The sequence below is a fragment of the Falco naumanni genome, chromosome 1, assembly GCF_017639655.2.
Source record: "Falco naumanni isolate bFalNau1 chromosome 1, bFalNau1.pat, whole genome shotgun sequence".
Lineage (NCBI taxonomy): Eukaryota > Metazoa > Chordata > Aves > Falconiformes > Falconidae > Falco > Falco naumanni.
In genome coordinates, this window is record NC_054054.1 from 123,429,586 (window position 1) to 123,443,723 (window position 14,138).

At 42.2% G+C, this 14,138-nt stretch overlaps 2 protein-coding genes across 7 annotated transcripts in view; one reads left to right on the top strand and one right to left on the bottom strand.

The window, feature by feature from the left end:
* Positions 1-4,338, bottom strand: part of PITPNC1 (phosphatidylinositol transfer protein cytoplasmic 1) — a 90,337-nt gene extending 85,999 nt beyond the window's left edge. For 2 of the 6 annotated variants that reach the window (XM_040582004.1, XM_040581998.1), the window contains exon 1: positions 416-1,030. In XM_040582004.1, coding sequence (XP_040437938.1) covers positions 416-463 — 48 coding nt within the window. In that variant the 5' untranslated portion in view covers positions 464-1,030. Of the gene's footprint in view, positions 1-415; positions 1,033-1,283; positions 1,825-2,998; positions 3,062-4,212 lie in introns of those variants that run through there. The other 4 variants (XM_040582000.1, XM_040582002.1, XM_040582003.1 and 1 more) reach the window with 4 other exon arrangements.
* A 387-nt stretch (positions 4,339-4,725) lies between these two features.
* On the top strand, positions 4,726-13,927 carry PSMD12 (proteasome 26S subunit, non-ATPase 12). The gene is made up of 11 exons (XM_040582007.1): positions 4,726-4,904; positions 6,579-6,638; positions 6,882-7,010; positions 8,356-8,463; positions 9,376-9,480; positions 9,912-10,061; positions 10,234-10,368; positions 10,928-11,040; positions 11,412-11,586; positions 12,107-12,184; positions 13,487-13,927. The coding sequence occupies exons 1-11, from the start codon at positions 4,797-4,799 to the stop codon at positions 13,694-13,696; spliced, it is 1,371 nt and encodes a 456-aa protein (XP_040437941.1). The 5' UTR covers positions 4,726-4,796; the 3' UTR covers positions 13,697-13,927.
* The last annotated feature ends 211 nt before the right edge of the window (positions 13,928-14,138 follow it).

Here is a 14,138-nt window from a genome sequence, read left to right on the forward strand (position 1 = left end):
CTACCTACCGTACCTGTGCTAGAGTTTCAGGCCATGTTCAGCTGCAAGGGTATTTTAAGCAAAGGTGAGGATATATTTAGAATCTGGGTTTTGGACAAACGCTTTATCAGACAGGATTTCAGCACAAAGCATTCCCTTGCAAATATCCCTGAGATTCTTCTTAAAAAGTCTGGTTGATAAATCTTTATAACCAACACTTTGTCGACACAATGCTTTCGAGAGACTTAAGTTCCCTTCGTTCCTGCAGGATTGCCTTATTTTCCAATAAAAACATTCCTCTCTAGCCCATCATCTCCGACTTCGGTTCATCCCACGGAGAACAAATATTCAGTAAAACAAACAGAGCCTCAACTCGCCTTGAAAGAGCAAACCCTGAGTAGGGCACAGCCTAGCCAGGAGCCGCGGCGGAGCTTACCTCCTCAACTGTCAAAGGCATACAGATCCGGTACTCCTTCATGAGCATATTCCTGCTGCCTCGGTGCGGACCAGCAAACTGGGAGAAAAGTGGGGATTTCGGCACGACGAGCACGACGAAAACCAATCAGGGGAAAAAATATTCCAGCCTCTTTCTCTGTAGGCGCTTGGCAACGTGTCCACGAGGGAGTAATGCAACCATCCAGGAAGGCTGACCCAGCAAGAAGGAAAACCTTGCGGGAGCGACTGCTCCTTTCTTCCCCTTCTCCCTCCCTCAGACGGCGAGCGGGGGAATGTCACACTCGCTCCGCCGCCAGCCGCTGCCGAGGCTCAGACCCCGAACGCTGTCGCGGCGGCCAGAGACATCCGTCGGAAGTGCACGACAGCGCAGCTATGTCAAGACATGCCCGGGGCGGCGAAAAGCACAATCGAGCCGCAGCCGGGGCCGGCAGCCCGTCGGGCGGCACAAGGACGAGCCGCTGGCTGCCGAGACAAAGGCTTCGCACCGCGCTTCCCTCCCCGGCTGCCGAGCGCGGCTCCCGCCTCCCGGCACCGCAGCGCGGCCGCGGGGCTGCCGCTCGGCGGGGGGGCGGGGGGGCAGCGCGCTCCGGCTGCCGCGGGCTCCCGGCGCAGCTCTGGCCGCGGGCGCGGAGCGGCTGCAGCGGCGGCCCCGGCGGGGGCGCGGCTGACATCAGCGGGGCGGGGGGGGGGGCGGCCGCCGCTCGGGCGGGTTTAAACAACGGCGTGGGCGGCCCGCCGACCCCCGGGGAAGGGGCCGCCGGCCGGGAGACATCGCCATTGCAGCGGATTCCGCCGCGGAGGCTTCTCGATGTGGGGGGAAGTTTATTGCCCTACGTGTGACAACGCACCTTGCAACACGTTTACGAGGCGGCGTAAGGTTGCCCGGCCCAGGTCCCCCCGCCGCCGCGAGCAGGGCAGCCGGCTGGGTGCAGGCAGCGCAGGATGTGGAGGCCTCACCCATTTCCCTTCTGGTCAGCCCTTCGTTATCTGCCAGCAGATTTTGCAACGCAGATAAAACTCTTTTTTCGTGTCGGCTATTTACTTTCAAATGCCACCACGCAGAAAGTTCAGTGGAAAAGGGCCCTCCTTCCTCGCTGAACAATAAAGCCAGAACCGTTTCAGGAGGGATCCTCCCCTTAGCTGGCAATTTGTTTGTTAAATCGGTTTTTAATATGCCTGGGGTTTGTGTTTTTCAGAGAAATTACCCCGTTAAGTCACAACTTGATGTGCACAGGAACCCAGTTCTGAAACTAGCCGAGAACCCCGAACTGTTACACAACCCTAGGTAAATAGTAAAATGTTCATATTGCTGTTTCTCCTGTCTTGAAATGGCTGTAAAGCATGCATCACACAGAAGCACTGTGACAGTAATATGAAACTGCAAAGCACTACAGATAATGGTAAAATACACATCTTCATTTAAGTATAAATTATTTGCAAAAATAGAAGTGATGAAATACCATATTTGGGACACCTAAAGATTTAGGTCTACAATGAAATGCGTGTTTCATAAGAAGAAAGAGCACAAAACCCTCAGAACTTCTTGGTTCTGAATGTACATTTCAAAGCTATGTATATAATTCTTAGCCCGGAGAGGACACAGTGCCATCTCCTGGAGCTAACGACATCACTTTTCCATTCCGTTGCCATAATGGCACAATATTTCACACACCCTGCCTTTCCAGTCAAGTACAAACACCTACACAAAGAAATAGAAAATCTGGGAGCTCTCTTAGCAGTCTGGATTTTCAACAGAGGTACGAAGAACGTGGTTAATGATACTTCTATCTCAAATCTGACAACAGCCATTTGTAACTACCGAAACTGTAGCTGTAATCCATAACGTCAGTAGTAGTATGCTCCTGAAACTTCTATGCAAAACAGCCAAAACAAGGAGATGCCTGTGGTATTACCTATAGATAAGAGGTGATCCAAATTCAGATCTAAAACATCTACTTCTGTTTTAAGTGATTTGCTAGTGTTTTCATTCATCGGGAACAATACCTCTGGATTTCTGCTGAAAAGCAGTGTAAAAAATTTGAACTTCTTTGCATAGGGCCTTGATGCCACCCATTTATAGGCAAAGACATTGATTACAATAAAACCAGGAGAAAGACCTAAACTAGTTTATAACCTATTATATGCTTTCAACATAAACCAAACCTTAAAGCTCCATTTAAAACAACAAAGCATACAGATCTGCAGAAAGTAGTGTGTCAAACCCAGAAACTACTTAAAATGGAAGCCAAAATTACTTCCCATACCTACAGCAAAACATTCTTCAGTCACCCCATACTTTTGCCAGAGGCACAGCTCAGTCTTGTGCTGTCTGCACACAAATGTGGGGAAAAAAACCAGTGACCCTAACAGCATCCTTTACAGTTCCCCACTGTGACTACTGTTCCCGGAACTCTCTACAAAGCATGCTCAGCAAATGCTTTCTAGGGGCCACACCGAGAGAGAAAACGTCCAGTTCCAGCTAGCCAGGAAGTTTCTGCCAAGCACGTCTGCCACAATTTTGGTTCTTTGTTGTCTGTGAATTGTCAGAAACTATTACTCTTACCTCTGCAACATGCTCTCTACCATCAGTTGTAAAAATACTTTTCACTCATCTTCCATTTCTGACCTGGGGGGGAAAAATCCATATGTTAAATCATGCTGAACATTAACTCCAGATGGACTTGCGTCAGCAAAATGTCGCTTCATAATAAGAGACGGTAAAAGTCAAGTTGTTTCTTCAAGCATTACTAAGGGCTTTTGAATAAGAATTTAGTTTTTTATGAGCCATTCAGGAAGTCTACATTGGCAGCAAAAGCAGCCTCCTTGTCTCCCAGCATACCCATGCAGGTAAAGGAAGGTAACAGTTGCAGTATGCATTAATTTTTTTTCCCTCTTTCACTCACTGTCTGAACCAAAATTACTGTGTACAGGAGTATGTTTGATTAGATTAGTATGTGACTTTTAACTTCCCTGAAAGCCATGACTCCTTATCCATTGACTGTACAATTATACCAACATTATGAACTAAAAGAACGAGATTTTACAATTTAAAATAAGTAGTCAAAGCTCTCTAAAAATTTGTAAATGGCCAGGGTTAGGAAAGAACGACTCATACACTCTCTGATGCATGCCTTTTTAGTACTCAGGTCAATTAGTAACTAAAAATGATTAAAGGCCATGGATAAATTCTGTTACTGGACTTGATAAATCAAGTCTGAGTTCAAACAGAAAGTGACTTGAAGTCCACGGTCTGTGCTGTGCTAATTTGAAAGCATCTATCAGGCACGATTGCACAATACAGTATTACAGCTCTGAATTCACTTAATTGAATTACTCTGAATTTATACCAGTGTAGTAGATGTCATAACTCAGTCTTAATTCTGTAAACAGAAGATTTGAAAGTGGTTATTTCAAATAGCTCTTTGCCACATTACTGTCTTGTTACATATGCAGTAGTCATAAAGTAACCCAAACCGGGATGTGATGACAACCTATTTTTTCTGGGAGTCTTAAATTTAACACCCAAAGATATAGGACATTCACTGATCAATATTTCCTCGTGAGCTGTTTACTTGCAAGCATGAGCAAGTTTCTCTGAGTTTCTCCAGTGAATTAAAACCCCTGAGGCATATGAAATTCTGCTCTGGAACGGGAGATGATGGCAACCTGCAGGCAGGAGTGTTGCACCAGCACCTCACCACAACTTATCAAACGCATTGACGGTGCAACGTGTAAACCCAGGATCCTTGTGCTCTTAAAAATCACTGTGTCTCCTACCTGTTCCTAGCCTCTCCAGCAATGCAAGGTGATTAGATGTCTGGAGGGTTGGACACCCGACCCCACCAGGGTGAGACCCGCCCGCACCCCGAGGCCTGCTCCCAGGCCCCAGGGCGGCGCGGCCTGCCATGGCCCGGCGGCACGGCGCTCCGGGGACGGGGGGGCACAGCACAGGCCCACGATCCGCCCCGCTCCTCATGGCCGCACCAGGCCTCAAGCTCTTGACACGCAAGCTATGAGCAACACCGCGGCTGCTGAAACCCCACGGCCCTGCTGGGGCCAAGGGCAGGCTGAGGGCCGGGACTAGGCTCCGTGAGAAGCCGCCACCCTCGGTGCTGAGGGGGCCCCGCAGCTCGACAGCCCCAGCGCCCCAAAGCGGAGTTCGGGACAGCGGGCGGCCCGGGGCCTGTCCCCTCGGCGGCACCGCCCCCCGCCCCGCCCCGGTCCCTGCGGCGGCCGCAGGTGGCCTCGGCAGCGCCTGCGCGGGGCGGTGCCGGGCCCTTCCGCCGGGCCGCGCGGGCGGGGCTGCGCGCCTGCCTGCTTCCGGTGTGTGTTCGGCGGGGGCCGCGCAGCGGAGCAGGGAGATGGCGGAGGGCGGCGCGGAGCGGGCCGATGGCCGCATCGTGAAAATGGAGGTGGATTACAGCGCGACGGTGGACCAGCGGCTGCCCGAGTGCGAGCGGCTGGCGCAGGTGAGGGGCGGGAGGGAGCCCGGCGGCGCCGATGGGCTGAGTCATGGCGTGGGGCGCGCTAGGCCGCGCTCGGCGAGGCGGCCCGGTGGCGGGGGGACCCGCGGCCCGGCCCGCAGGCGCCTCTTGTCACCCGGTCCGGTGCAGGAGGGTGCGGGGCTCGGGCCCTGCTGTGCCGTGTGCGGCGAGTAGGGGCTGCAGTGCCATTCCCTGGCAGCGCAGGGCAGGAGGGCGGCCGGAGCTGTCGGGGTGCGGCCGGGCGGCTGAGGGCAGCGGGAGGCCCGGCGTCCCCAGTAGGGCCGCGGCTTTCCCCGGTGTGGCGGGACAGCCGCGGGCAGCACACCCGACTGCGGGGGGCTCGTTCATCCCTGGGCCGCTGCCTCCCTGTCAGGGGCCCCGGACCCGGCTGGGCAGCGCTCTGCCGCTTCCACCTGGGTACGGGCCTGGGGCTGCAGGGGAGGGGCAGAGCCCTGCCAGGGTGCTGGGTGTCTGCTCCACAACCAGGCCTGTGCACCCACCCGGGGCGACCTCGGGATGGCTTGCCGATTAGGATCGTAATCATGCATATGGTCTACGTTAAGGATCTTGTATGGATTTGTGCTTTTGCGTAGACCTCAGGACAGACAGACCGGATTTGCTGTTACGCTCTGTCCCAGTAGGATGGTATCTGATTCTTTACGTGCTGCGCATCCTCCGCTGGATTCACGTTTCTCAGACATGTTGTACTGTATAACGTGTTGTAGGATGCTGAAGGCAGTGGCCTTAAGCAAATAGCGTCTTTTACTGTCTTAAGGCTGTGCCGTGTGGAGAGTTTTATCCCATATGCTGCATTAGGTACAGACACCATGACCATGGTTCATTGTTGTGTAACGTGTAAATTTTGTAGCACATCCCTGGCAAACCATTGTATATAGCTTAAAAGATTTCAGTAAGGTAGGTATGTTTTAAAAACAAATGTAATTCTCTCTTTTTTGTTACTAATTTTCTAGTTTCTAAGCACTTTTTGCAGCCCCACAGTTGCCAGGGACTGTTTCATACTCTTCCATGTTAACATTTTTTTAGTGAGATATTTGCTAGGAATTACGATGTAGGACTAAAAGTAGATTGTAGGACTAAAAGTAGATTGTAGTGTCTTTAACTCCTCTAAACAAATATAGTTCTCAAAACTCAAAAAGCAGGACTATTATAATTCCATGCTTAGACTATAAAGCATGTAGTTTATGCTTTCTATAATATGCTAATTAAGATATAATGAATGTGGATGAAAGGAATAGTAAAAATTTCTTTTGGCCAAAATACCTAATTGCTTATCTGTTCTCACTTAAGGCTTTGTTTTGGCTAGGAAAGAAATGAGTCTTCCATCTAGCTCGGTGAATGTGAGCTAAACAAACCTGTCTGAAACTTGCTAGGTTTTTTGCTCCAGACAACCAACTTCCAGCATGTATTGGGCAAAAACAGAATTTCAAAAACCTTTCCAGTTTATTCTGTGTGTAGAACCATATATTTAAAGTTACTGCTATGTATGTTTCTTTTATTAAGAAAAAAAATCCAAATCCAACTTAAAAATGGGTGTACAGGCTAGTCTGTTTTTTACTTGCATGAGAATTGGAGCTGCTCTCTATTTAAACTAAACTGTGTTTTTCACTCATTATGATAATTCTTTGCCTGTCACATTAGGAAGGAAGATTGCAAGAAGTAATTGAAAACCTTCTCTCCTTGGAAAAACAAACACGCACGGTAAGTAGCATATGGTGTGCAGCATTTAGGCTGGGTTGTCCTATGCACCCCCTTGTTCCACTACATTTAAGTTGTGAAGGGAACTGGAGTATCAGTCTTTCGATTTTGTTGTTCTTTTCTTTAAAAAGAAAATTAATAAGGTTAGATATAATCAGGTTCTTTACCTTGGTGTAATAGAAGCGCAGGTGATAGAGGTCTGCACGTTGTTTATCCCATCACTAATATGCTGTTTGTTTGTTACAGGCATCTGACATGGTCTCCACATCCCGTATCTTAGTTGCTATAGTGAAAATGTGTTACGAAGCTAAAGACTGGGATGCTCTTAATGAAAATATTATTCTTCTATCAAAGAGAAGAAGTCAGTTAAAACAGGTGAATTTAATCCTTTGAAACAAAAAATGAAATTGTATTTGGACCTGTGTATCTGATTCCCACTTGTGTGTAGGGACTTTCCTGACTTTGTAGCACCTGCCTGAATATATTGTTACTAGCTTCTGTTGATGTTTTTTTGTAGACTTAGGAAAGCCAATAATGAAACTGGTCTGGAATTAGTCTGTCTCCACCCTGTGCCTGAGCTCCACATGGTCCAGCTTGCCATTCTTGGCAACACAGCTGTGACTTTCCTGCTTTTGTGCATGCCAGTATTTTAGACAGTAGCTCATCTTTACGCTCTTATACAGTCTGTATTGTGGCCATATTCTTAATTTTTTGTGTTCATGAGGTGTACATTAAGCAGAGTTATTGCAGCTTACTGTGATCAAATAAGGTGTGTGCTTTACAGGCTTGCTTTTGAAACTGTCATACTCAGGTATTTAGTTCTGTCTGAGAAATGGGCTATCAGGATAGCTGAAGGCACTTGAACTTAAGGAGGTACAAAGTTTATTGCATTGTGTGTTTAGTTTAACTTAGTAGAAGTCAGCAACAGGTAATTTCAATGGTATTGATTTAGAAAGGAAAAGGTTGCCTCCTTTTTAATGTTCAAAAATGTTAGGAGTTTGTATAAAAGTAGAGTACAGTTTAGTTTGATAATTTGCACAAAAAATGTTGCTGAAGACTTGGATCATTTCAGCTGAATTTTCTTCTTGAGGAAGAGGTTTCATTCTCTCTCTTTTCTTTTTTGAAGTAGGTATTTTAATAATAATAGCAACAGCTTTGACAGCATTGTTACCAGAAGAACATATTCCAATAGCTGTGCTTGCCACTGAAGGATGCTAGTTTATTAGTGCTTTTTTGGGAGTATGCAGAGATGGAAAATAATCAGTCAGAAATAATTATCCCTCTTCCTTCCTTTCCTGAAAAATCTACAGGTGTCCTAAAGAGAAGGGCTAGTGCACACGCTTAAGAGAAGATAACACCTTTCCTGGGCCATGCAGGTCTTGGGGCATACAAATTTTGTCAGTCCATGTGAGAGTCATGTGAATTTGGCAGGAGTACTGCTTTTCAAGAGAAAGCTCTGTGGGATTAATCATTTTGAATATCACTGGAAAAACTGAGGTGAAAGAAGAGACAGAACAGCATCATATTTGACTTCAGTTGCTAGTGTCATTTTACACATTTTTATGAAGCAAAGTCATGAGATGTAACCTTCATGCTTTTTGTTGAAATGAGTCTCTGAAGTACTGAACAGTTTCATATCAAACCTATCTGACTGTTATAGTTGGAATGCATTTGCAATATCTAAAAAACAGTATGTTCTTCTTTTCTGTTACTGTACTAGGCAGTTGCTAAAATGGTCCAGCAGTGCTGCACTTACGTTGAAGACATCACAGACTTACCAGTCAAACTGCGCTTAATTGACACGTTGCGTATGGTTACGGAAGGAAAAGTAAGGTTTTGTTTTAAGACTGAATGTCTATAAGGTAGTATAAAAATGTTCACCTCCTTTAAAAGCATAGCTTCTTAACCTTGTTTTTTAATCTTGTTCAAATAAGAGCAAAATTAATTTTTGAAGTAACTTGAGAAGCCAAGTAGTGTATTTCTTTCTGAAAGACTGCAAATATTTTCCAGATTTCATATTTAAATAATTTGCTGAAACACTGCTTATATTTCCATGATGTAGATATTTGGCTATATTATTGATATAATTAATAGTACACTTCAGAGTTCTAAAATGCCACTTTATTTTTCACTTTTTAAAACGTGATGTATTTGTTAGAGAAATGGGCAGGTTTCATTTAATTTCTCCTGCACTTAGCAAGGTATTAGGTACAGTTACGGTAACTAGAGGGTGATACTAAAGCATTATACCACGTTAATAATTTAGATAATACTCCTTTTGCTGGATGACTTTTGTCTGTTCAAAGTTAGTCCAAATTGTTAGTAAACAAGTATTGTCGATTTATGGGTGGTTAGTAGTGAGCAAAATAATGTAAATGGTAGTACTTAGTACACATTAACCATTAAAGTCTTTACTTTATATCTGTTTCAATATATTTTAACAGGCAAAATATCTAATACTTCATGCACAGTGCACATCCTTTTATGTTTGCTTGAAGAACGGTAGATGAATTTAGACATAGTTTTTTAGATTAATTTGGTCCAAATAGTTCCGGTGTGTCAAATATCCTTTCTACTTCAGCTGTGTATCTTGTGGATAGTGTCAGTATAGCGTATGGATACACAGGGAATTAATTGGTTGTATGACAACATCAAATATGTGTCTTAGTGGGGTTGCAGTCTTAAGTTTTCACTCTTCTTTAGAAAATGCCAATGTTTAAACAACTACTTCTGATTTCAGATATATGTGGAAATTGAACGTGCTCGCCTGACAAAGACGCTTGCAACAATAAAAGAACAGAATGGTGAGGTGAAAGAGGCTGCCTCTATTCTGCAAGAACTGCAGGTAATGTGCCTTGTAACTCAAAACTGTGTCAGCAATAAAAATTAATTGTGACTGCTCTTAGGTTATTGTTTAGAAACTTAATCAGGTATGTTTGCAGAAATGCCTGGAATGAGTTTACCTGTTACTAGTGAGAGTGTAATTCAGTTTTAACTGATTTTGTTAGTCTCATGGTTAGGTTACGTGGAATACTTGCCATTTGGAAAACAGATTCCAGTTGTCTAGGTAGTGTATTGAATTCAGTGTTAGCAGATTCTTTTGGTGTAAGTGGGGGTTATAATTTAAAATTGAATAACCTTTTCTCCATTTTCACATGCTCTGGCATGTTTTTCCTGTTTTGTTTCCCCCACCACCAACCTCCTGCTCTTCCTGGGAAGTTAAGAATTCACTTGTTTTGACTTTGACATTGTTAAATAGTTACATTTTTATTTTAGGTGGAAACCTATGGTTCAATGGAAAAGAAAGAACGTGTAGAATTTATCTTGGAGCAGATGAGACTCTGTCTAGCTGTAAAAGACTATATTCGGACTCAAATTATCAGCAAAAAAATTAATACAAAATTCTTTCAAGAAGAAAACACAGAAGTAAGTCATTGGAGGATTTCTTTCTCTCCTTTCCCCTGCTTGCCCCGCCCCCCAATCTGACATATCTCTCTTCAAATCCACGTATTTGAATCCCTGTTTTCTGTGATCCAGTTGGATTTAATTTTCATGATTCATGAAGCTGTATTAATTTCACTGTTTGATTCTGTTTCAGAAACTTAAGTTGAAATACTACAACTTAATGATCCAGCTGGATCAACATGAAGGCTCCTACCTCTCCATCTGTAAGCACTACAGAGCCATTTATGATACTCCGTGTATCCAGGCTGAAAGTGAAAAGTGGCAGCAGGTAAAAAAACATCATGTACAAAATGTCTGTATTTTCATGTGGCAAATACCCATTTCATTACCAGATCAATTTATGGCAGATTAAATAGCTCATCAGTTTGTTGTTCTTAGTGGTTTTTTTTTTTTTAGTGGGTATATTAACAAATCAGTTAGTTGAAAACAAATAAAGTTGATTTCAAATGAATATTTATAACTAACATCTTCATTATATTGTCTTTGAAATCTTGAGAATTTCTTGTCTGTTCAAGTGCAGAAATTAGAAACAGCTGTGCAGTTGTGGTCTAAATGATACTGTTGTGTATGCAGTACAGATGTTACATATTTAAAAAGATTTTTCCCCCACATATTTACTTTAAATACTAGTGTTTCAGTTAACCTGAATCCATTTAAATGTATCACTGTGAATTCGGGGTTCATTTCTGCAAGATTACATTTATTTCACCTTAACTTTCATATGCTGGGTTTAAGCCTTTTACATGTTAAACTCTAAGCTCTGTGAGTGTTTTCAATTCCATCATTTAATTATTCGGGAAAAAACCACACTCTTTCCTCTTCAACAGGCACTGAAGAGCGTTGTCCTTTATGTTATTCTTTCACCTTATGACAATGAACAATCTGATTTGGTGCACAGAATTAGTAGTGACAAGAAGCTAGAAGAAATCCCAAAGTATAAGTAAGTATTCTTTCTAATAAACAATTATTAGGTGAAAAAAAAAAAAAAGTATTTCAAACGAGCTGTTCAAATGAAATTGTTTATGCTAAGTCTGCTGTAAGAATCTCTGAATGTGTGAAAAATTATGCAAAATTTTTCTGATTGTGCAAGTTCTACATTAAAATACGTCTTGTAAGAGAAAGAGCTTTATTAGAAACACAGTCTGACTTGAGCTGCCCCTGATAGTATGAAGCATTACAGTATATTCATGAAGAGCAATGAAATCAATGGTAAAAAAATGAAAACATTTACAATTATTTCTTTGATCTATTTAAGTACGAAATAAGCCTTATTAATACAGTATTGTAAATCACCTTTACTAAATCATTTAGAGACCTCCTAAAACTATTTACCACTATGGAATTGATGCGATGGACTGCCCTAGTTGAAGAATATGGGAAAGAATTGAGAGAAGGATCCCTTGACAGTCCTGCGACAGATGTTTTTGGCTGTACAGAGGAAGGTGAAAAGAGATGGAAAGATTTGAAGAACAGAGTTGTGGAACATGTAAGTATGGCTGTCTTTAAGCATTAGCTGTGTATTCAGTGCCTCAACTATAAATGCTTTTCGTTTGCCTTACGTTAGTTACAAAGGGGGAAAAAAAAAAAAAAAGGTATGTAGTAAAGCAGCAGATAAGTTGCCTTTTCCATTGTGTTGTATTTTCCAGATTTTATTTACTCATGTATCTTTGTTATAAATAGGTGTTTGGCACGGTTGCCATAAAAAAAGAGCATGTTGCATTCGAATTGAGATTTAGCATTCACATTCAATAGAGCAGAAATTTGGAAGTCTTGCTTTTTATTAAATTCATAATGACTTGATATCATTACTTAATAATTTGTCATGTAAAGACTTATTATGCCTTTTACAAGCAAAAGAACTGTTTGTTTGTAACTCCCTCACAATACCTTATGCTGCACTGCCATTAGAGCTCCTAATCTGCTTTTAACATTGACTTTTATATTTTTGCAGCCTGCTTCAATTATTTTTTGCACATAACCCTCTACTCTGAACACTTTTATTCCAGAATATTAGAATAATGGCTAAATATTATACCAGAATTACAATGAAGAGAATGGCACAGCTCCTGGATCTATCTGTTGATGTAAGTGTTGCTTTGCTTTTCCTTCTTTTGTAAGAGGTGTGGAAGTGTATGTGTGTATTCAGCAGATCAACGTTCTCCTGTAACTTGAATATGAGTTCTCTTTAGCTTAAAATGCTCTGTTAGTGATGCTATAGGTCATCATTGCATTGTTTTACAGACAGTGCAGAAAGATGTAGCACTGTAGAAATACACTGCTTGCTATAAAATTCTCAGGGTTTACACTTGTGTGTTTACCAATGTTCATGGATACAGTATCTGTTGTTGTATCTCTCTATATTTGTCTTGGTATTATGCCTGTACCTCTCCTGGCTTCATCTTTAGTCTAATTCCCCTGTTTGTGTTACCAGTGCTTTTCAGCTCTTACAGGAAGAACAAAGTGTGCTGTAGTGATAGACAGGGAGCATTAACTGAGCTTTAGTTCATTGGATTCTGTTTATGAGAAGTAGTGTAAAAGTCTGTTGAGAATAAATTGTCTGAGTATTTGGCACTTTATTAGTCAATATGATGACCTGAGTGTATTCTCACGCCTTTATGGGAGTTAAAAAACTGGTTTATAATCCAGGGAGAACTCAGTTTCATGATGCGTGTGCCCATAAGGCAAAAGTTGCTCTTAAAAATTCATTTATATTCAAGGTCTCATTTAAATGCTGGAGCTTCTTGTCTTGTGTTTTAGTGTTAAAATGTTCTTGTCACTGGGTGAAGATACAGGGTTTCTCACCTTTAGACGCCCGTGTTTATAGATGGTTGTACTTTGGGAAAATGGGGTGGAGTAGTCTTCCTGTCATTCCACTTTGTCTCTTCAAGAGCTTTCAGAAGAGATTAATACATCTTGGCATATTGGTGTTTTGAGCGCAAATGAAAAGCTTTACCCTACTGTCTTTTAATTAAATCTGCTCTTTTCCACTAACTCAGAATAAACCTTCCTTGACAGTGGTCAATAATTCATGCAGATTTTTATATGCCTTGTCAGAAGGCTTGTTCTGCTATCTGGTTAGCCAAGTACTCCAAAGTATGAAAGTCTGTTGGTGTAGTATATTAAACTTAATTTCATGAAAGATAATGAGAAACAGGTGAGAAAAAAAGAAAAAAGTTTTTTAATAGATCATGCTAGTATCTTGCAGTGCCAACATGTAATACTAAAGTATCATTTGTTTTTTTTAAGTACAATATTACGGTAGCTGTATTTCTGTTAAGTATAAAGAAAATCTAGTTCCCTGTGCTTTAATACTGTCTGGGAAGAATTCTGATGATTTTATAGATAAAAATGCTATTTTCTTGACTTAGTGCTGTTTGTCTTTACAGGAATCGGAGGAGTTCCTGTCTAACCTAGTAGTTAATAAGACCATCTTTGCTAAAGTAGACAGGCTGGCAGGAATTATCAATTTTCAGAGGCCTAAGGACCCAAACAATATACTCAATGACTGGTCTCACAAGCTCAACTCGCTAATGGCCCTAGTTAACAAAACCACGCATCTCATTGCCAAAGAGGAGATGATACATAACCTGCAGTAAGGTGCCTCAATAATCTCAATGCTTTTAAAGGCATTAAATCTTCATAATAGAGACTATTATTCCAGTGTGTGTATATGGTTTGTTTTCTCCCTGTCAGGCCTTCCTGGTCTAAAGTTTAGAACACAATTCTGAAATTCCTGTTGATAATTAAGTTCCCGTGATTATTCATTCGGTTGTTATGTGTTTTTGCTACAGTTGGTGAAAAAACATAATAAAACTGTATTGCCTGTATAATAGTAGTCTTGTGGCTTCTTCTTTTCCATGTATACCTTTATCTAACACATAATCCTGTGGTTATTTCATTACAGGACTTTTTTTGAGGCTGTGATTGAAAGGATGTGCTATAAATAAAAAATCCTAGGGGTTTACAGTAACATGCATTGAGGTAAATTAAAATGATTATATTGTTATGTCAAGATACTGTTTGAACAAAATTCTGGAT

What these genes read in the sequence shown, in the direction of transcription:
- PSMD12 (XM_040582007.1), top strand. Translation starts at nt 4,797, where the DNA reads ATGGCGGAGGGCGGCGCGGAGCGGGCCGATGGCCGCATCGTGAAAATG. An exon ending in TTCAAGAAGAAAACACAGAA is followed by an intron (nt 10,062 to 10,233) that starts GTAAGTCATTGG and finishes ATTCTGTTTCAG; the next exon opens with AAACTTAAGTTGAAATACTA. An exon ending in AAAGTGAAAAGTGGCAGCAG is followed by an intron (nt 10,369 to 10,927) that starts GTAAAAAAACAT and finishes CCTCTTCAACAG; the next exon opens with GCACTGAAGAGCGTTGTCCT.